The sequence below is a fragment of the Taudactylus pleione genome, unplaced genomic scaffold (assembly GCF_031769625.1).
Source record: "Taudactylus pleione unplaced genomic scaffold, aTauple2 ptg000336l, whole genome shotgun sequence".
In the NCBI taxonomy this organism is placed as follows: domain Eukaryota; kingdom Metazoa; phylum Chordata; class Amphibia; order Anura; family Myobatrachidae; genus Taudactylus; species Taudactylus pleione.
In genome coordinates this window covers 5,015,511-5,037,466 of record NW_028284737.1, presented here as the reverse complement: position 1 = coordinate 5,037,466, position 21,956 = coordinate 5,015,511, and the positions used below count along the sequence as shown (strand labels likewise).

The window sequence follows — 21,956 nt, the reverse complement described above, 5'->3', positions numbered from 1 at the left end:
ATCGGTCAGGGTTGTACCCACTATTCGCGACCATACGCAGCCGGCATAGTGGATGAAGCCAGTGCCCGATATATCGGGCGGTTGGTCACCTCATTTTGCAGTGTGTGTCGACCTCCTGATATATTGTGCAGTCGGACGTCGCATCACAAGGTGCATACCAAGCTTTCGAACTGTCTGGCCTGTTTCCCTCTTACTTCAAATTCCATTCTGTGGAACTTTTTAGAAAACAGACACAAATGACTGAAACACAAGCTGCTCCAATCTGGCAGGCAAGCAAGCTAAGTGATGAGGTCCCAGGAGAGACATGCTGCAATGCATGACTGTGCATATAGTTCTGCAAACCGTGTCATGTCACTGCAGACCGCCCTTCCTCCACCGACACCCAGAAAACAGTAACAGTGATTAACAAAATCCTCTGCCTAATACATTGATTTGGTTTGTGAGTCCATCATTTAAAAACAAAAAATAAATAAAAGCTTGATTTTACAGACATTATATAAAGAAGGGATTATAAAATATATAAGATTTGACACAAGGATTTTGTGAGAAACAATTTAAATGAAGGGGGATAGTTAGAGAATTCTGCCAGGCAGAATCGGTGTGTGATGCCGGTAGTCAGGATCCCGGCTGTCAGAATCCTGACACAGGCATCCTGACAGGGTTATCATACCGACACTTGTTGTTCCGTATGCTAACCCTCCCCCTCTCCCTACCCTAACTCTTTGGGGCCTAACCCTAACCTCCCCCCTAGTGCCTGAACCTAACCTCCACCACCACGCAACCTAAACCTAGCCTTCACTCCTTAGGGCCTAACCCTCCCCCTAGTGCCTAACCCCACAAACTAACTCCCCCACCCCGCTACTTACCTTGGGTATCTCAGCAGTCGGGAAGTCAGCGTCGGGATTGTGATAGGAGTTGGGATTCTGGCGCTGGTAATAGTGCCGGCACTGCAGCCGCCGGGACACTGACTATCCTTTTTCAAATCACACATTTCCACATAGAGCCATAATTCTGCATGTAGTTGTGCAGAGCATTTATCAGCCTATAGCATGTAGGTGTGCACTTGTGTATGCACTAGCTGGACATTTCTGAATAATTAAATGCATTTTCTTCAGCTCATAAATTCCCCCTATGGGCCGTATCCAATTAGTGGCGAAAACAGACGTTTTTTTCGCCATTGACGAAAATAGCCATTTTCGTAAACAAAAGGCAGCGAAATTTTCGACAAAAAACTGGCAGAAAAAAAACTTCTCCATCCCAGACCAGGCGAAAAAAAAAAAAAGCTAAATCCCTGTTTTTGGCTGAAAATGTGGGGATTACCTGAATTTTTTTTTTATAGGTTGCGTACTTTGTCAAAAAACATCCGCGCACATTTTGGGCAAAAAATAAAAATAAAAAAAATAGTTGAGAATGTTTTTAACGTATTGGGTCTGATTTTTCGATGGGTGGTATGGATGCTCCAAGTGTTTTAAATATCGCAAGCGGTCACAGCAGGCGATTTTTTTTTTTATGGTTTTTATAATTGTGTTTTTGCAACACGAAAATATACTCGCACCCATTTTAATGTACCCCCAATTAACGTGGAAGAGTAATTTCCTGGAAAAAAATAGCTTTCTATCTTTTATCATGTTTTTTTTTTTGCTCAAAATTTGCGCAGTCGTTTTTTCACCAAAGTACGCAACTCACAATTTTTTTTTCCTGTTAATTTATCATTAGGGGGTGTCCAAAGGGTTCTGGAAGAAATCCCCACATTTTTAGCCAAAAATAAGGATTTTGCATTTTTTTCGCGAGGTCTGGGATGGAGAAAACTTTTCTCCAGTTTTTTTCTCCCAGTTGCCGTTTTCACCTGTTTTGTGGCAAAAATATTGCCTTTTTTTTTCCAAAACGGTCGTTTTCGCCAATTGCGAAAAAAACTACCTACCTTTTTCGCCGCTAATTGAATACGGCCCTATGTCTGAAATTAACAACACTGCATAAGACAAATATAACCATTGAAAGCAAAATACTTTTGTTTATTTATAAAAACAGGAAAATTGTTCTATAACTTGTAGGTATAACTTCTAATGCCTTACTATATGCAAAATAAGTGTGAATCAATTATTACAAATATTTCAATGTTTTATTAACTGTACAACAGACTCCACTGAAATCTCCTCCTCATTATAACTAGTATTCCTCTTGATCTTACACAGGGGAAGGTCCCTCCACACCTACCCAATTACTATATTGGTGTGTGGGTTAGGGCTGCACTAGTTATGGGTAAGCAGTCCCATAATCAGAGACACACACAGATACACACATTCCTGTTACCTAAATTACAAAAAAACAATACAGTTTGCGAATGGGTGGATTGATAGCTTACCTCCTTTTTTAGTGCATGTTTCTTTTGCTCAAGACAAATTTCTTTTGCACGCATCAGTTGTAAAGTCTCCTTAGAAACCCCATACTGAAGCTTCTCCATGCGCTCCACTGCCACCGTCCATGCCGTCTTCCCAAACTTCTTCTGGTCTGCTCGCATCCGATCAAACACAGCTTTGGTGACAAAAACATGTAGGTTAGCAATATTAGCACACCAGCCCAAACGTCACAGGCATACATATGAGGAGGCGAGTGGATTAAGGTGGTATGTAACAATTTTTTGAATGGATAAAGGTGTTATGACCTAGGGATTATAGTAACAATGTTATTTTAAATGTTGACAGTCTATTTACTGATATATTCAGTGGATAAAATTGCTCTATCCAATTTATATTAAATCCATCTTTAACTACATATCTTGTTTCTTCTAAACGTAACATAACACCTTCATCCACTCACCTCTGTAGCTCATTAATCAACCCCATTCCCAGGCAGTAACTGATATATTTATATATATATTATATACATATATACTATTCTTCATTCCCTCCCACACCCATCCTCAAATGCAGCCTACAACAAGGAAAAGGCATTTGGGAGTAGCTAACTAAAAAGGCTGCACCTGTTTCTGCACCAGCCTATTACTAAGACAGGGCTGGAAACTGCACTTGGGGGGCTCTGTAGAGGGTGACAAGATCCCCACGGGAAGGACAACTGGTAAACTGTTGGCAATGGGAGGAGGAATGGTAATGAAAAATAGTTTAATTACCTATATTGTTTGAGTTCTAAACCGCTTTGTGACTCGATACTGCAGATAACATTTCCCCCATGTTCCATTGTTTACTTTTATTTGTTATTTATATTGGACTATTGCATCTCGTTAATTTGACCTTGTCTTTTTTTTCAGTGACTGTTATATCACTGTGTTTCTTATTGACAAGTAACAAAAAATGTTTTTTTACAAAAGATTTTTATGCTGAGATTAATATTTCATAACAGACAGGAAAAAAAAACTAGAAAAATACAAAAAAAAAAAATCTAACCCATAAAAACAATCATAAATAATGCCAACTACCCACACATAAATGATGATTTCCTATCTATATGTGCTTATACAATCACAAACTTGTATAACAAGAACGGATTTATTAAACACACGTGGAGTAAGAACCTTGCATTGTATACCATGCCAGTACTAGGACGTTATCCAGCTAACCAATAATTAATACTTAGAATAATATGTCCAACAAGCACAACTTTGCGTTACACTGGACATTTACTTTAAGTGGGTTTGGATCCCAGTCCACGGTTTCCAAATTTGTCCTGCATAAATGCTAAAGGGCTTCAATAAATAAAGAAATTGAGCAGAGTAATTGACTTATAGAATATAAACATTGTGGCAAAAATTAAAAAACAAAATCAGAAAGGAAAAAAAAAGTTTTTCCACTAAAAAATAACACCCAATGGGAAGACATTTCTAAGGGAACATGGCCATAAACTGACCAATGTCATCAAATGGTTAAAAAAAACAGAAAGATATGATTAAGATAATAATAGGTCCAATGTATGAAATTAATACCCTGAATCAGTAAACTGTAGTGTGGGTATGCCTCAACTTTTACTCTGTTTCTTGACCAGACCAAGAGATACATGTCCACTAAAGTATGGATATTTGTGCCTAATTAAAAGGCAGCTACATATACTGTTTTTGTTTCGTTGTTTAAATGCTGACTTCCGCAAAAGGAGCTTTACTATAGGCATCATATTTATAGGACAGCTCAGTTGTCATGTACTGTACATGAGGAATGTAGGGCTCCCATGTGTCCCAATTTTACAATGGGAAAAGTCAAAACTGATGTATTTGTAAGTATTACATAAATGTTTTATAGAATGACTGGTGGATAATACAGAGCAATAACTATCTTCTTACCTTTTTGGGCTTTTGCTGTTATTTCAAAATATTTAACGGTTAGGTCTTGAATAGACAGCACAGCCATATGAGCTTTTCTCTGCCAATCAGCATCCTCCTTCTTCAGGCTCTCAATCCGTCTGGGGCCCAAATAATCATTTTCTATGGATATCTGAAAATAAAATACATTTGGCATGAAACAATTGCATGCTGCTATTGGATTATTACAGTGGACCACACGCTATATACTATTGTGTAGGTTATGTAAAAATATACATACAATAAACAACGAGGAGCAGTCCATCTGAGTTTAATTCCTCATACCAGCCCTTTCTGTGGAGTGACAGGCTGATTTAACTTCCACTAGAACAGGGATGCCACAAGCTGCTATAGATAAAACAAGCTCTGGCCTAGAACACCTTCCATTACACTAAATAAATAGACAAATAAACAAAGCACTGAATTAAAAAAAAAAAAAAAAAAAGTTTAAATTAAAATGGGATTCCCAAAACGGCTTTGCCATTTATTTAGATAATAATGAATACATTTTCTTTTATCGGATTCCATCATAGCGCAACTGTTTGGAGTAATGATGATAAAAACAATAAATAAATAAAACTGACCGTTCATGGTATGTGGGTGGGTCTATTAGCTTTTATTTAATGTGCATTTTTAAGCCCTTCTGCTCCACTGGAGGTTTCTGTCTTCCCTGAGCTCGCCTTAGGACACCTGCGTTACGGTTTGACAGGTGTACCGCCTCAGTCAAACTCCCCAGTACATACATACATACATACACACTCACACACTTTATATATAGACACACACAGCTACCCGCCCCATCTTTGCACGGGAGAAATTTTATCTCACCACAGCCCCCTGCATCTGATAAATTACACCAGGGGTCTTCAACCTTGGCACTCCAGCTGCTGTGGAACTACACATCCCAGCATGCACTGCCATAGTTTTAGCATGCTGTTATATCAAAAAGGTGGCAGTGCATGCTGGGATGTGTAGTTCCACAGCAGCTGGAGGACCAGGGTTGAAGACCCTTGACCTACGCCATGTCACCACAGCCCTCTGCTTCTTACTGCTGCCCCCTGCATCGCACAACTGTCTACTGCTTCTCACTACTGCCCCCTGCATTTTACCACAGCATCCTATAACTCACCAATGCCCCTGCTTCTCACGACAGCCCCCTGCATCACACCAAAGGCCTCTACATCTCACCACAACCCCCTCCTCCTCACTCCTGCCCCATGCATCTCACTAGTGTCACCACAATCCCCATTGCTGTTGTCCTGCAAGCTGGATGGTGCCTGGCCACTGGGATGTGCTGGGAAGGGCAGGAGGATCATGGATGAGATATTTGTATTGCAGCTACTGTAAACATAATCAGCAGCATATCCCCAGGTCTGGGGCTCCTGTACCAGCCTCCATGCGCACCCCTCTCCAGCTGCCAAAACGATGAGCAATGTCCTCTATGCACAATGTACCCTATATTTCCTGGGCTTCCTGTTGAGCTTCCTCACCGTGGTGCCCCTGTCCGAGAACTGCCCTGACTTCCATGGGAGGTGCCTCCTGTTCACCTAGGGCGTGTGGGTGAGCGTGATCACCACGCTGGAAAGGGAGCACTTCACGGTGAGTTGTGGACGGAGTCCGTCTCAGCGTAGGGATGGACATAGGATTCCAATGGTTACTAAACATCAATGTTTTTACCATTTGATGGTGGCAATTTTCTATATTTCTGCTGAAATTTGGCCTAAAACTACCTCAGATTTTCACAGAAGTCCTAAAAGTAGATAAAGAGAACCAAATCAAACAAATGAGACAAGAAAAAAAAAAAAAAAGAGCATGTTTAATTTTTTTATCAGATCTTTTTCCTCAATTTGTCTCATTTGTTTGATTTGGTTCTCTTTATTTACTTTTAGGACTTGTGTGAAAACATGAGGTTGTTTTAGATCAAATTTCAGCAGAAATATAGAAAAATCTTAAGGGTTCACAAACTTTAAAGCACCATTGTATTTTTATATATATTACACTGCAATAGGTGATGGTTATTTAGTTTTTACAATTTATTTTTTGGTTTCTGAAATATGATATAATGGCCAGGGCTCTTATAGATTTCAGGGATACTTAGCTATTATACTGGGATCATTGGGGTGCCAACTCTCTTCACAAAGGCACTAGTATGGACCAGTGTCAGCACAGAGCACCCTGTACCCCATTCTGTAGAATTATTTTTAAGTACTGTATTGCCAGCAGCATCTGGGGTCTGAGTGGAGGTAACGGTCATTCACTTGCCCTTCTATGCTATCCAGCTTTATATGATCTATGCAAATGTTTGACATTTACATCTGCTTCAACAGATACTGCTGATTGCATGTGCTGATTTCAGTGTACAACAAATACTTTTAATTTGTTTCCTTTCTAAAAATAGTCATACATTACTAATTTGAGGTCAAGAAAAACTAAAATGATTTCAGAATGTTTTTACTAGCTCTATTTTTTGAGCTACACTACTTGCACTATACTGTATGTACATTAGTAATATAGTCATAGTGAAAAACCATTTTAAAATAATCTGATATTTTCTTGATAGAAAATAAACAGTAGTTTAATTCAATCAATCACAAATAAGAACACAAAACGAAACAAACATACAGCATACAAAACAAACAGACAGCATACGAAAGTACTATCTAATATAGTGGCCTATTCATGGGGGTGCTTTCTCTTTGCTTGTCGCTTGTACTCCTCTTCTGGGGCATCTCTTGTCACTGTCCAACAGTAGTGATCACCTACCCTGATATCTTTGTTCCATTGCTGAATGTCTTGGTGGAATCGCTCACTATGCTTGTCACTCAGTGCACCACAGTTATCTTGTGTGGGTAATCCCATGAATCGCATATATTTGAATAGGGGAGGGGACAAATAACTGATTAATTAATTGGGTCATTAGGCCCCGCCCCCTCTGCGCGGAACGCAGATTGCTGGTAATATTCTCTCCATTCTGCCCACTTCACTAGGAATACCCCTACATCGTCATAAATGGGCTATATCTAGGAACTCAGAGCTAACAGAGTTTTAAATGTCAAATTCATTCTTTGCATGCTGAAAGCAATTAGAAGTAACTATTTTCACATCGGAAACATTTTCATTATTGTGCAGTGTTTTCATTCATCGGGCATGCATAAAGGCAGAGGATACTCACAAAGTACCATATAGTGGCAGAAATATACACGGCTGGAAATTTCTACATTGCACTTTGGAAAAAATGCAATGTGTCTCCTTGGAGCAGCAGGACTAATAATGGAAATTTTTAGTCCTGCTGCTCCAAGGATTCGACGATCATTTTACTCATGCATCTGTACATATATACAATTCACAGATGTAAATGAATCACTCTAATTTGATACTGTGTTGAATTTAACAATATTTGCCTTTTATTTTTTAAGTTACCTGGCCTAAAAGCTCACTGAATTATGTGTAAACTTAGGGCCTGATTCAGAGCCGGACGCTCTGACCAGAGAGCTCGCTCTGAATCAGGGCCCTCCTCCATTAAAATGGAGCGTCCTCCTGGACGCTCGTATAGCTGTGGGTCACCACCCACAGCATATACGAGCATCCAAAAAGATGGTCGCGATGGTCTTGACCATCGCGACCATCGGACTTGCGAGGGAGACCCTGCGGTAGGGTCTCCCAGCCACAAGCCCTGGAGTGATTTTGGCTCTATCAGAGCCAAAATCACTCCCACTGACATCACTAGTGATGTCAGTGGGCCCGGCTTCAGACGGTAGGCGTTCCCATGGGAACGCCTCCGTCTGGCAGGACGCCCCTGGCACGCCCACCAAAGGGGGCGTGCTGTCAGTCACCATCGACAGCACGCCCCCTTTGGTGCGAGACCCGGAGCGACAGCTTGGCTGTCGCAGTCCGGGTCTCGCGCATGCAAACGACGGAGCTCCCTCCGTCGTGCGCATGCGCAGTGGGGAACATCGACCCACTTGCGAGCATACTGCCGCTTGCGAGTGGGTCTGAATGACCCCCTTAGTGTACAGAAGGTGGGAGTATTGTCCACCTTCTGTATGCTGTGCTGCTACAAAGAACTTGTTGGGATCTTCATCCACAAATTCTGGGTAATACCATGTGATATAAAATGCTTCTGCTCTAGGAGACTCATTTCCAAGTGAACAGTCCAGGATCCTATTGATTGTATAGGTGTCTGGAACAAATGCAATAATTTTATCTGAGTTATATAATTTGTGTGTTCTAATATACTTTTATTAAATGTTATATTCATTACATCGTATATCCGTCCAACTATTTAATTAGCCAAACACCACAATGCTGGTTCCTCATTTTCTTTTTTGCTTATTGCTATTTTGGGGCTGACCATCCCTACCAGCTGCTAATTGACAGCACGTTGGATACAGCGCGTCTTTTCCAGCAGTGGGCATGATACTAAACACCACTGGCCTACACATAGTTACTCCAAACTGACACCACCCCAACAGCACCTGTGCTGCACAAAAGCAAAGGCCTCTAATAGAACCAAGAGAGGATGGACGTTCATATAAAATAAGTGGTAAAGGTTGGTTACCTGCAGCTGACTGTAGAGTGACTGGTTCAGGTTTTAACTATGTATAACCGCTCCAACCATAGTATACTAATCAGTAGCTGCACTGAAATTCAAGTCTCCTATTACTATCCCATGGCGATGGTTTTGCAATTCAAACATGGGAATGTGATGGTTGCCACCATCATTTACTTCTTTGTGATGGCTGCTGTCATGCCTATTTCGTAAACCTCAAAAGGAGAAACTGTCTGTAGCAGAGCTACATTGTGTATTAGCAATCTACATCTGTCCATTGCGCATGCACACTAGTTATCAAATGGTAACGATGGGCACAGTATAAATTACAATGATGCTGCCCTTCCGATGGCCACGGCCACCTATGACTATTTTATTATTGTAGGTAGATCATTTTGGGGTCTTAAGGTGCCTATCTATTAGGCAACCTGAAAGTCTGAACTTCTAGCGTTCAGACCTTCAGGTCGCCGAGGTGCGGTGCCCACACTGAACGTCATTCAGTGAAGGAGCCCGACCTCCTATCTCTGAACATGCCGAACCTGACAAGCGCTGTCAGGTTCATGGGCATGTTCAGTAGACAGTCGGGGACGGCAAGGACCCAGCGTGCATGCGCATCGCTGGTCCTTGCCGGCTATTAATCACCCGACTTTGTGAACAATGCGACCAAAACCTCCTGGTTTTGGTTGGATTGTTCCCAAAGTCGGGTAATGGATATGCCCCTTTAGAGTCAAACACATACATTTTACACCAACAGTTACAATTGTTATTCGGCTAACTTATGTGACAAGTGTTCCTCTCTCCAGCCCATTTGTGCTCGGTCATCTTTACCTTCTGTTTTATGTCACTATGTAAATTTTTTGTGTTAAGTTGCCCTCAATGTACAGCACAGCATAATATGTAAGCGCTTTATAAAAGAAAATTTACCAATTATTTAAATGTCCACAATGGTCACAGACAGTAGCACAGAACTGTTAAACCAGTTTAACGGATGTTAGCAGCTGTGTTTACACGAAGAACACATTTGCAAATGGAATCTATGCAGAACCTTCTCATTTGCATAATCATGAACAGACTTATTTTTAAGTAGCAGAGAGAAAATTTGCAACACTATTCCATGATAGAACAACATAAAGATCAGGTAAGTTATCACAGGACATCACAAAATGTAACGCTGAATAGAGAGCAAGGCTATAAATCATTTGTGTAAGCTGCCCAAACCATCATAAAAGCAGTCCATGAAATGACAGGGCGGAGAGCGAGCTATGCAGAAATTACAGTGTTATTAATTACCCATCTAATGTGGTAGAAACAAATAGCTGAGTGCTGAGAGCAATGCATGTTCTATGGTAGCATATGCAGCTATAAAGCATGTACAAAACCCACTATTCACAAAGCCATGCCACGTAGAATACTACACAATCCATGCTACATTTCCAGCTGCAGGAGAACCACATTCTACAGGATAAGCCGTTCCTAACTATAAAGTTTAGACACAAAATTATATAATTGAATCCCAATAAAAGAAATGCAGGCACCTGTACAAATAGCATGCCCTTTCTAAGTATGCAAAATATGGCATTAAACATCTAATGCAAAGAGTGCCTTTGTATTTTATATAGGGTAAGTATTCAAAAGCATCGGGGGCAACAGACCAAACCACAATTTAAATATGAGAGAAAAAGATGGACAGGGGAGTGGAGGGTTGAATGAGGAACTTTGAGCCTTTCCATGAATTTATGAGGTATACTCATGTCTAATACAAGATTCAGTCTATGATTTAGCTGTGCATTACAAGTCACATTTCCTCTGTTTGCCCTTAGAGTCATCTACAGCCAATTTACTCATTAACATTTATTTATAAAGGGAACACAAATTAAGACATATACAGTGTAAGTAATGTGGGGTACACACTTGGCCAACTGATCGTCCATCCGGCCAACCGATTTGGTAAGTATGTGCCTGTGCATACGCTACTAACACTACCAATTACCAATCGTTCTGGAGATATGTCTGGCCAGAGGAACCAATGTTGACAACTTTGTTGGCGGTTTCTGCGGCCAGCATATGGGACGTACAAATAGGCAGATGAGCACAATATATCGGACAGATATAATCGCATCTGCCGTGCTGCCCGACCAACGCGATAGATCTTTGAATGTCGTTCACAAATATATCATATGTACTCACATGCACTGCACGATATATCTTTTGTCTGCTGTATGAACGTTAAATTTTAAATTTCAGTGTGTACCCAGCATAAGATCATGCGTACAGTCAGTGATGGATTGTTTCACTCCATGCTTTGCCAAATTTCTTTATAATACAAAAGTGTTTCTAAAAGAAGAATAACCTCCTGTCAATACTATCTGTATAAAATAGTGAGTACCGAGGTCGTCATTAGTATTTGGCTTTTGGAAGAGGAAGCATTAGGAGAACTAGTGTACTTTACCTTATTGCTCTACGTAATGATGTTATACCACAGTGTATGAGCAGGTACTTCATCTAACTGTGACAAAGTGATTACGTGATGCCCAATTTCAACACACATGTAAGAGGCCACAATTTATGCAGCCTCTTACCGGTTTGCTTCTATCTGAACTGAATGATGTAACACATAAAGATCATAGCGATTTTCATCAGAATATTCTCAAGTTCAGCCACATATGCAGATAATGGGCCACATGTAAATTGTTGTACATGTGATATAAATGTAAATATCTGATATTTTATATATGAGTTAATGTTTCTTTGGGTTTATTGCATTTTAAGTTGCCTTTAGTTGCTTTAGAGAGAAAGAGAAGAGGACGCTTAAACTGGGTACACACTTAACTATGTATATCCAGCCCGCTGTCTCGTGTGGCGGGATCCGGCGGGGGTGCCAGCATCGGCAAGTGCATACACACTTGCTGATGCTGGCGGTGACGGAGCGACAGCATGGCCCACACTGACTATATCGCCCGATGGACCTGCATGCAGGTCCGATAGGCGATGACACGTGGGACTGTGCATCTTTAGCGACATAGCGGGTACACACTGGCTGATGTGCCAGATATGTCGTCCAATCTGCCGGATCTGATGACATATCGTCTAGTGTGTACCCGGCGTGACATCCTGGGCAAATACACTGGCAGAACATGGTCCCAATATATACTTTATTATATACATATATTGTAGTATATAGACACACTTACATTTGATTCGATATCGGACACCTCCATTGCAGCACACTGGCATTTGGAAGGGAACATCAACAGTGTGACGGCTATAATACTACTAGAACATCCCACGACAAAAGGCAGCCGCAGGGAAGTACAGGAAAGACATTCTATGAATATTAGATTCATGCAAAGTGGATCTAATAGAAGCAGATAGATTCATTCAGTTCCATTACACTGAATCATTTAGTGCCAGCAAACCATCAAATCAATTAGAGTAAGCACTGCTTAGCCTCAGTCATATATAGAGTAAAACACACATACCTGGTAACTATAATCAAGAGAGACAATTGATTATATGTTGGTTACAAACCGCTTCAAACTAATTGGGTAATAAATAGTGAGGACCATCAAATAGCGTAAAGTGTATTTACCAGTCTGTGCCATTTTCTACATATAACTAACAAATAAAATAATCAATTCTACATAATAAACTTGCAATATGTCTCTCCTGAACTGCTGTAGAGCCTGATGGAGACAGAGGACACTGACCTGCCGGGCTGAGAGGGTGGCTTTGGAAGGGGAATGGGAGTCTATACATATATGAAATGGCCTGTTGTACCCTCAAGATTCACAAAACCATTTCTATCAAAACATAAAAGATAATGGGAAAGGTTCAAATTAAATAAGAAATATATAGTCGCTTACGGTAACTTGTATTTGCTACTTTACCTTATGAACTATCCCCTCATACAAACAACCACCACTCCACTCCTGCAATTTGTATTAAAGGCATTGAGCCCGTTTCTCCATATTTTGTGTGTCATTACTTTGGGCTCTATTTACTACAATCCGCATTGCGAATTCAGGCAATATCACAGGGATTTACTACAAATCCCTTGCAGGGACAGAGGTTGCGATAAAACTCTGTCCCTGCGAATCCTCTCCCCAACCGTATCACGGTATTTTCGCAAAAAATACATTGACAAGTGCCCCGAGCATGCGCCGTCCGTCCGCCGCTGCTAGCCCCATCGCTAAGCCCCGCCCCCGTGAACGCGACCCCCCCCCCTCTCCCTTAATTACACTTACCTGCAGTTATCGGGCCTCCGGTGATGTCCTCTGTTGCTCCGGTCAGGTGACATCCCATACTGCACAGGGACCCTGTCAGGTGACGACCGGGCCGCAGTGCAGCATGGGAGACCAGCTGACCGGAGGGAGGACATCACCGAAGCCCCGAACTCCGGTCCCTGGACTCAGGTAAGTTTGATTTTTTACAGTGAAAAAGCGTGTGGTCTGTTTAGACCACACAGCTTATTACTGGGGCCGGCTCCGGGCTCTGCTCTGCCCATCAGAGCGGAGCAGGAGTCCGGTAACCAGGGAAGAGGTGGCGTTATTATCACAGGGCTTTCCCCGGTATTTTTTCACATTTTATTTTTAGTAACTTTGGCCAGATCACATTTCCCATTACAATTATGGGAAATGCAATCTGATTACTAAAAATAAGTGATAATTAGGGGTTGGAGTAGAATTTTACGAATTCTACTCCAATTGCCCTGTAGTAACTTTAGGTGAAACTAAAATAATGCGAAAAGGGTGTGAAAACACCCCTTTTGATTTTATTTTAGTAAAAATAATGTTAATAAATAGAGCCCTAAAACACTATATTGTATTGTTCCTTTTATTTATTTTTTCCTCTTGTTTTGTTTGCACTGTTTAGGCTTATGTACTTTATAAGGCGCTGTGGAACCCTTGTGGCACCATATAAATAACTGATAAAGCACTGTTCCATTACTGTAGTCAAGTCTTCTGTTCCTACCAGTGCAGGACAATGTAACTTTCAGCAACGTTGGATGTATACTGTGTTAACAACCTACATGGATGGCCAATATGGACAAGATTCTGCTACATCACACAAATAATCACTAAAATGATCAATAATGAACCTATCGTTTATGTAAGAGCGTACAAGACCAGCATTGGTTTTATATATTTTATGGGCCAGGTCCTGTGTACAGCTCATCTACTTTGCTATCCTGCTACATGTGTATATGTTCCAGTTGTAAATGCCTCAACGCAAGTAAATTATATATATATATATATATATATATACACACATACATACACACACACACACACATACATACACACACACACACAGTACCAGTCAAAAGTTTGGACACCTTCTCATCCAATGGTTTTTGTTTATTTAAATAATTTTCAACATAGTAGATTAATGCTGAAGACATCAAGACTGTGAAAGAACACATATGGAATTATGTTGTAAACAAGAAAGTGTTAAACACATCAAAATATGTTTTATTTTTTAGATTCCTCAAAGTAGCTCCCTTTTGCTTTAATGACGGCTTTGCACACTCTTGGCATTCTCTCAATCAGCTTCATGAGGTAGTCTCCTAGAATGGTTTTGATTTAACAGGTGTTCTTAATGTGTTTGAGACCATCAGTTGTGTTGTGCAGAGGTAGGGTTAGTACACAGTGGACACCACTATTTGACTACTGTTGTAATCCATATTATAGCACCAACCACTCAACTCAGTAAAGAGAAAAGACAGTCCATCTTTACTCAGAGACATAAAGGTCAGTCGATCCGGAAAATTTCAAGAACTTTGAATGTATCCTCAAGTGCAGTTGCAAAAACCATCAAACGCTATGATGAAACTGGCTCTCATGAGGACCGTCCCAGGAAAAGGAAGACCAAGCGTTACCTCTGCTACAGAGGATAAGTTCATTAGTTACCAACCTCAGAAACTGCAACTTAACAGCACCTCAGATTAGAGACCACATAAAGTCTTCAGAGTTCAAGTAGCAGACACATCTTAACATCAACTGTTCAGAGGAGACTGCGTGAATCAGGCCTTCATGGTCGTATTGCTGCGAAGAAGCCACTACGCAGGATGAACAACAAAAATAATAGAATTGTTTGAAACACAAGGAATGGACATTAGACCAGTGGAAATCTGTACTTTGGTCTGATGAGTCCAAATTTGAGATTTTTGGTTCCAACCGCCGTGTCTTTGCGAGACGCAGAGAAGGTGAGCGGATGGTTTCTGCATGTGTGGTTCCCACTGTAAAGCATGGAGGAAGAGGTGTTATGGTGCTTTGCTGGTGAAACTGTTGGTGATTTATTCGAAATTCAAGGCACACTTAACCAGCATGGCTACCACAGCATTCTGCAGCGCCATGCCATCCCATCTGGTTTGCGCTTACTGGGACCATCATTTGTTTTTCAACAAGACAATGACCCCAAACACACCTCCAGGCTATGTAAGGGCTACTTGACCAAAAAGGAAAAGTGCATCAGATGACCTGGCCTCCACAATTACCCGGCCTAAACCCAATTGAGCTGGTTTGGGTTGAGTTGGACGGCAGAGTGAAGGAAAAGCAGCCAACAAGTGCTCAGCACCTCTGAGAACTCCTTCAAGACTGTTGGAAAACCATTCCAGGAGACTACCTCATGAAGCTGATCGAGAGAATGCCAAGAGTATGCAAAGCTGTCATCCAAGCAAAAGGGGGCTACTTTGAGGAATCTAAAATATAAAAACATTTTGATTTGTGTAACACTTTGTTTACAACATAATTCCATATGTGTTCTTTCATAGTTTTGATGTCTTCAGTATTAATCTACTACTTGAAATTATTACCCCTGCACATTTATTGCAGCACACTGGCATTTGTCCAGGTTAATGTAACCTTTAAACAAATCAGGATCTGCAAATAATAGCAATGTTCTCCCCAGAAATGTTTTCAGCCGGGGGCCCAGATACAATTGCTTTGTCACGAACACAAATATATGTTTTCTAAGTGCCAAGATACTGCCCAATTACTGCCCCCCAATTTCTGGCTACACAGATTTTTTTTTTAACAGATCCCAGATACTATCCCCCAATTGCTGGCTACACAGACGTGAGAGTGTGGACGCAGGAGGACCACTCTTCATTGTGCACGGGTGACGGTTCCAGCCTGACAGCTTGCCTTTGCTTTTATTTAGGGGGAGGTCTCTCTGTCCTCCTGCCTGACGCCGCCCTGCACTGTGACGTGTTCGAAAGTCGAGCTATGCAGACATAACAGTGCCATCTTCTACACTCTCCAACCGGCGTCCGTACAGTGTGCGCTGGCAATAGCTGACTGCCGGGTGAGTGCGAGTGTCGGGCAGCAGGGGATTTCTTGCCAGGCAGAAAGCCCGAAAAAAACAGCTTGGGGAGAACACTGGAAAGTATCGAAGGGTGTAGTTGTGTTAAGTGTAAAATAATAAAAAAGAAATAATCTATGAACACCTACATTTAGACAAACGAATGGAAAAACATACAAATCAATTTGCGATTGATTACATTGGATTATATTGCGAAAAGGTTTCTTTTGCCATGAAAAAGGTCTACACAGTCCTTTTTATGGAAAGTGCAAAAACAAATATAGAGTAACACACTGGAACATTGGATCATTAAATTGCAATAGAAAAAGAAGGTACAATTAAAAAAAAGAAGTGTAAAATCAGGAATTACTGTACTTCCGAAGGCAGAGATCCCCTTTCATATTAATACACCTACACTGTATAGCTGCTCTGAGTGTGTTTTAGTATGCTTCATCTCCCAAGATGTAACAGAATTTTAATTCAATATGCCATTCTCAAAATCTTGCCCATGTTGTCGGTTTGAATCAAAAGGAATGAGATATGAGAAATCAAAGGAAATAACTACTTGACACAACTGGGACAATCCAAGCAAGGCTTGTATATCTTACATAATGAGAATACAATTTGAAATAATGCTAGTCATGAGTAAAAAAACAAAATCTATTTTACTAGCACCTCTACGCAGTGTGTGAGTGTATATATATATATATTTTAGCGTTCCCGATAGGCTGTTTCAGTGGGGCGCCACGCCGTGCCCTATTTCTGCAGGGCAGAAAGCACCCTACCCTCCAGCATGGCGCCCCACTGAAACAGCCTGCGGGTTCTGTCCTCCACCCGCGGGACACTGCGGCCCACGGGTGGGGAAAACGGCAGAGCAGCGGTCACCGCCGGGCATCCATTCACAGTCACCGCGGCGCTTGTGGGCTGCACAGCATGTCCGTAAGTGCCAGGTACACCCCCAAGAGTGATGGAATGGGGATGAGTCAAACCACGCCCCTTTCCTTTGGCCACGTCCCTTTTTTGGGCTTAAGGTCCGACCTAGAGTGATGAGATAGATAGATAGATAGATAAGAGTTATGGTATAACATACCTTTGTTAACTCTTTTTCTTCGAGGTCCATGGGGTCCACAGCCATTACGTTGGGGTATGAATCCCGGTCACCAAACAGTTAATACAAACGAGCTCTCTGCTCCCAGGATGCACCGCGTTTCCTCCTCATATACCCCACCTCCTGCCTCAGGTAGCCAGTTTGTTACCAAGCTCAAGCAGGCAGAGACAAACAAACAAAGGGTAAGAAAGAAAAGACCCATACTTACAAGTCCAGACTCTCAAGAGAAGAAACTACGGAAAACCTCCCCCAGAACTACAGGTGCGTCTGGGTGGGTGTACTGTGGACGACATGGACCTTGAAGAAAAAGAGTTAACAAAGGTATGTTACACCATAACTCTTATTTTCTTCTTCGGGGTCCATGGGGTCCACAGGCATTACGTTGGGGATATCCCAAAGCACTAACCCTACGGACGGGGACGCTCCTGACTCTCGGAAGAGAGGAGAATCCTACGCCCAAAGGAGGCATCCTGAGAGGCAAAAGTGTCAAAGGCATAAAATTTGACAAAGGTATGGATGGAAGACCATGTGGCTGCTTTACATAATTGCTCAGCAGAAGCATCCCGGCGGGCCAGGACACGCATAGCAGCCTGTGTATAAGCCAATGAAATTGCCATGCGAATCCACCTGGCCAGTGTCTGTTTATTGGCTGTCCAGCCACGCTTATGACAACCATAAAGCACAAAGTGTGAATTGGACTTCCTCCATTTACTCGTGCGTTTAACAAATTCTCAACGCACGGACCACATCCAGGGAAACCTCACCTTGTGAGAGACTTGTGCCCTGAAATGCTGGAACTACTATTTCTTCATTAATATGAAATTTAGACACCACTTTCGGAAGGTAACCCTCCCTAGTACGTAGCACTGCTCTATCTTGATGCAATATCAAGAATGGCTCCCGGAAGGAAAGCGCAGCTAAATCCGACACTCTACGTGCAGATGCCATAGCAAGGAGGAATACCGTCTTTGCTGTTAGCCACTTGATGTCTATTGAATTCAAAGGCTCGAACGGAGGAGCCTGTAAAACCTTCAGAACTAGAGTCAAGTCCCACGGAACAACCGGGGAAACGAAGGGAGGCTGAATCCTCAACACCCCCTGAAAAAAGGTCTTTATATCCGGTCTCAGAGCAATTTTATGTTGGAACCAGACTGAAAGAGCTGACACCTGTACCGTTAAAGAGGCCAGGCGTAGCCCTTTTTCCAGACCGCTTTGAAGAAAATCCAGCACTCTGGATATCAGGAATTTATGTGGATCATACCCTTTCAGTTCACACCACTGAAAGTATGCCAAACCCTATAATATATACGGGCTGAGGATAGTTTCCGTGCCTTCAGCATCGTCCGTATAACAGACTCGGAAAACCCCTTTTCCCTCAAGACGGAGGCCTCAAGAGCCATGCCGTCAAAGATAGCCGATGAAGAACCGGGTACCAGCAGGGACCCTGTAGCAACAGATCCGGTCTCAATGGCCATGGAGTGTCTATGGGGAGAGACCGTAGATCTGTGAACCAATGCCGTCTCGGCCACGTTGGAGCTATTAATATGACTGTGCTGCCCTCTTGTTTGATCTTTCTGACCACTCTGGGCAGAAGAGCAATCGGGGGAAACAGATATACCAGCTTGTAACGCCACTTTACTGTCAGTGGCGTTTACAAACTCGGCTCTCGGATCTCTTGTCCAGGATCCGTACCTGGGAACCTTGTTGTTCCTTCTTGATGCCATCAGATCTATTTCTGGTAGACCCCACCTGTCCACAAGGTTCCGAAAAACCTGTGGATGTAGGGCCCATTCCCCTGCATTTATCTGTTGCCGACTTAGAAAATCGGCCTCCCAATTCAGGATTCCTGGAATGAACACGGCAGATACCGTGGGCAGATGAGTCTCTGCCCATACCAGGATTCTTGATACCTCTGCCAAGGCGGCCCGACTCCTCGTGCCCCCTTGATGATTTAGGTAGGCGACCACGGTGCGATTGTCCGACTGTATCTGCACCGACCTGCCCTTTAAGATTTCCTGAGCCTGCACTAAAGCTTTGAATATAGCTCTTAGTTCCAGGATATTTATCGGTAGCCGGCTTTCCGTCACTGACCACTTTCCTTGGAAAGTGTGTGACCCCGTCATCGCCCCCCAACCTTGAAGACTGGCGTCGGTTTTGACTAATGTCCAATCCGACACCCAAAAGGGGCGACCCTGCCTGAGATGCTTTGTCTGCAACCACCAGGTCAGAGACAACCGTACCTCTGGAGAGAGATGCAGCAGCTGGGACCTGATCGTGCGATTATCCTTGTTCCAGCGAGACAGAATGAATTGCTGCAGTGGTCTGGAGTGGAATTGAGCATATTCCACCATCCTGAAGGTGGCCACCGTCGACCCCAGGACCTGCATGGCTACTAGAACGGATATTTGCCTGTTGCAAAGCAACCTGCGTATTCGTGATCTTCTCCTCCGGCAGATATATTCTCTGCACCACGGAGTCCAATCTCGCTCCCAAATGACACATCTGTTGTACCGGACAGGGTGACAACTTTTGCCAGTTTATGATCCAGCCGTGACTGTACAGACATGATACTGTCAGCCTCAAATGATCCTGTAACTGCTGTCCCAGGGAGCTGTAGGTGGAACAAAAAGTGAGAGGTCTGCACTGCTAAGAACCCTAAACAGATACCAGCAGAGAGCCCCGTTTGAAGAAAAGAAACATTAAAATAAAATAAAAATTGTAGACGGAAGGCCCCGACTTCACACCATGCTACATAAGACCACCAAATGCGGTGGAATGCGCAGCCATAACCGGTCTCCTGGCGCGAAACAGTGGAGATAACAGATTCTGGGATGCCTTAGCGGCCTCAGCAGCCACCCCATAATCCCAGCTGCGCTAGGTATGGGTGTACCAAAAAGGACCCTGTGCAGAAGGTCCGGACTAAGTGGTAGGGGGAACGGGTCGTCTGCTAAGACAGTCTGAAGGTCCAAGACCCAATTTTTCCGAGGCCAGTCCGGGGCCACGAGTATGACAGAGTCCAACTCGTGTATTATCAGTCTTAGTAGACTAGGAAGTAGTGGAATTGGAGGGAACAGGTAGACGATGTAGGTCCATGGAACTGTTAGCACGTCCACTGCCTCTGCAACCGGATCTTGAGTTCTGGACACGTAGCTTGGTAGCTCATTGGGTTAATCGATATGCTATGAGGTCCACCTGAGGTCAATCCCAACAAGGGACCAAGGCCTGGAATACATCTGGGTGAAGCATCGATTCCCCTGGGTGGAGTTCCCGGCGACTGAGATAATCTGCTTCCCAGTTGTCCGCTGCTGGGATGAACACCACCAACAGGATTACTGGACTGACTCTTGGCCCACTGGAGAATTCTGACTGTACCCTCACTGGCTGAGACCTTCGTAAGTGTGCAGCTTCAAGCAGAGATGTAAATTACTCTGAGTTCGAACACATTTATGGATCACCACCATTCCTGTGCAGACCCATGGTCCTTAAACTGACAGTGTAGGACTACCGCTCCCCTTCCTCGGAGACTGGAGTCTGTCGTCACAATTATACAGTCCCACACTCCGAATTTTTGACCCGCCAAGAGGTTGTTGGGTTGCATCCACCAGAGGAGAGACACCCTAGTTATCTGGGCCAACTGACTCATCCAATGTAGGCGAGAACCTGACCCGTTAGGAGGTCCAGCGGAAAGACACGGGAGTGGAATCATCCGAATTGTAGCGTCGCAGAGAAAGCTACCATGTTTTCTAAGATACGAAGACAAATAAGTAAGAGACACCTTCTTTGGTCTGAGAACTAGCTGAACTATTAGCCGATAATCCTGAGCCTTGTGTTTCGGTAGAAACACCCTCTATAACTTCGTATCCAGGATCAGCCCCAGAAAATGGAGTCTGAGAGACGGAATTAGGTTGGATCCTCTATTTTTTTTTTTTTTTTTAAATTGATCATCCAACCATGCCTGGACAGAGTATTGTATACTGCATTGCATGGTCCAAGAAAAGAAGGTCCAATGGGGCCTTGATCAACAGGTCGTCTAAGTATGGAATAATGGCCACACCTGATGTACGAAGATGTGCAATCATCAGAGACAGGACCTTGGTGAAGGCACGGGGGGGGGTGCCGAGGAAAAACCTAATGGCAGTGCCCAAAACTGATAGTGATGGTGCAAATTGCAGGGAAACCAGATGCGGCTTCCCATATTGGGACATGTAGATACACAGCCTTTATATCCATAGAAATTAGAACTCCGCTGGTCTCAAGCCTGTGATGACTGAAAGAATTGACTGCAATTGGAAGCGATAAACACTTAATACTGATTTAAAGCCAGGAGATTTAAGATGGGCCTGACAGACCCGTCCTGCTTGGTGAACCAGAACAGAGACCATACTGCCGATTCCAGGGGAGATTAAATCGCCTCTTGCAGAACAGTGGCCTTGTCTGCTGACACCGGCAGACCTGTATTGAAGAAACGAGGTGGAGGCTATCCTGTACCCTATGGAGGGTAATGTGCGGATCCACGGATCAAAAGATGTCTGGCTCCAATCAAGCTCCCAGCATAGGAGATCCCAAGTGAGACTACTACAGTCTGTGGACGACCCCCACCTCTGCCACCTCCAGCCTGCGTGGAAGCACCTCTGGCACTACCACAAAAGGGCTGCGGGACACGAAAAGGAATGAAAAGTGGAACCAGGGTA

The 21,956-nt window shown here is 43.0% G+C and overlaps 1 protein-coding gene across 1 annotated transcript in view; it reads right to left on the bottom strand.

Annotated features, from left to right (window-relative positions):
* JMY (junction mediating and regulatory protein, p53 cofactor) overlaps positions 1-21,956 on the bottom strand; it is an 87,261-nt gene that overhangs the window by 29,177 nt on the left and 36,128 nt on the right. Inside the window, exons 3-4 of the mRNA XM_088443883.1 lie at positions 4,289-4,439; positions 2,363-2,532 (exon numbers count right to left, since the gene is read on the bottom strand). Of these exons, the coding sequence (XP_088300009.1) occupies positions 2,363-2,532; positions 4,289-4,439 (321 nt within the window). The remainder of the gene's footprint in view (positions 1-2,362; positions 2,533-4,288; positions 4,440-21,956) is intronic.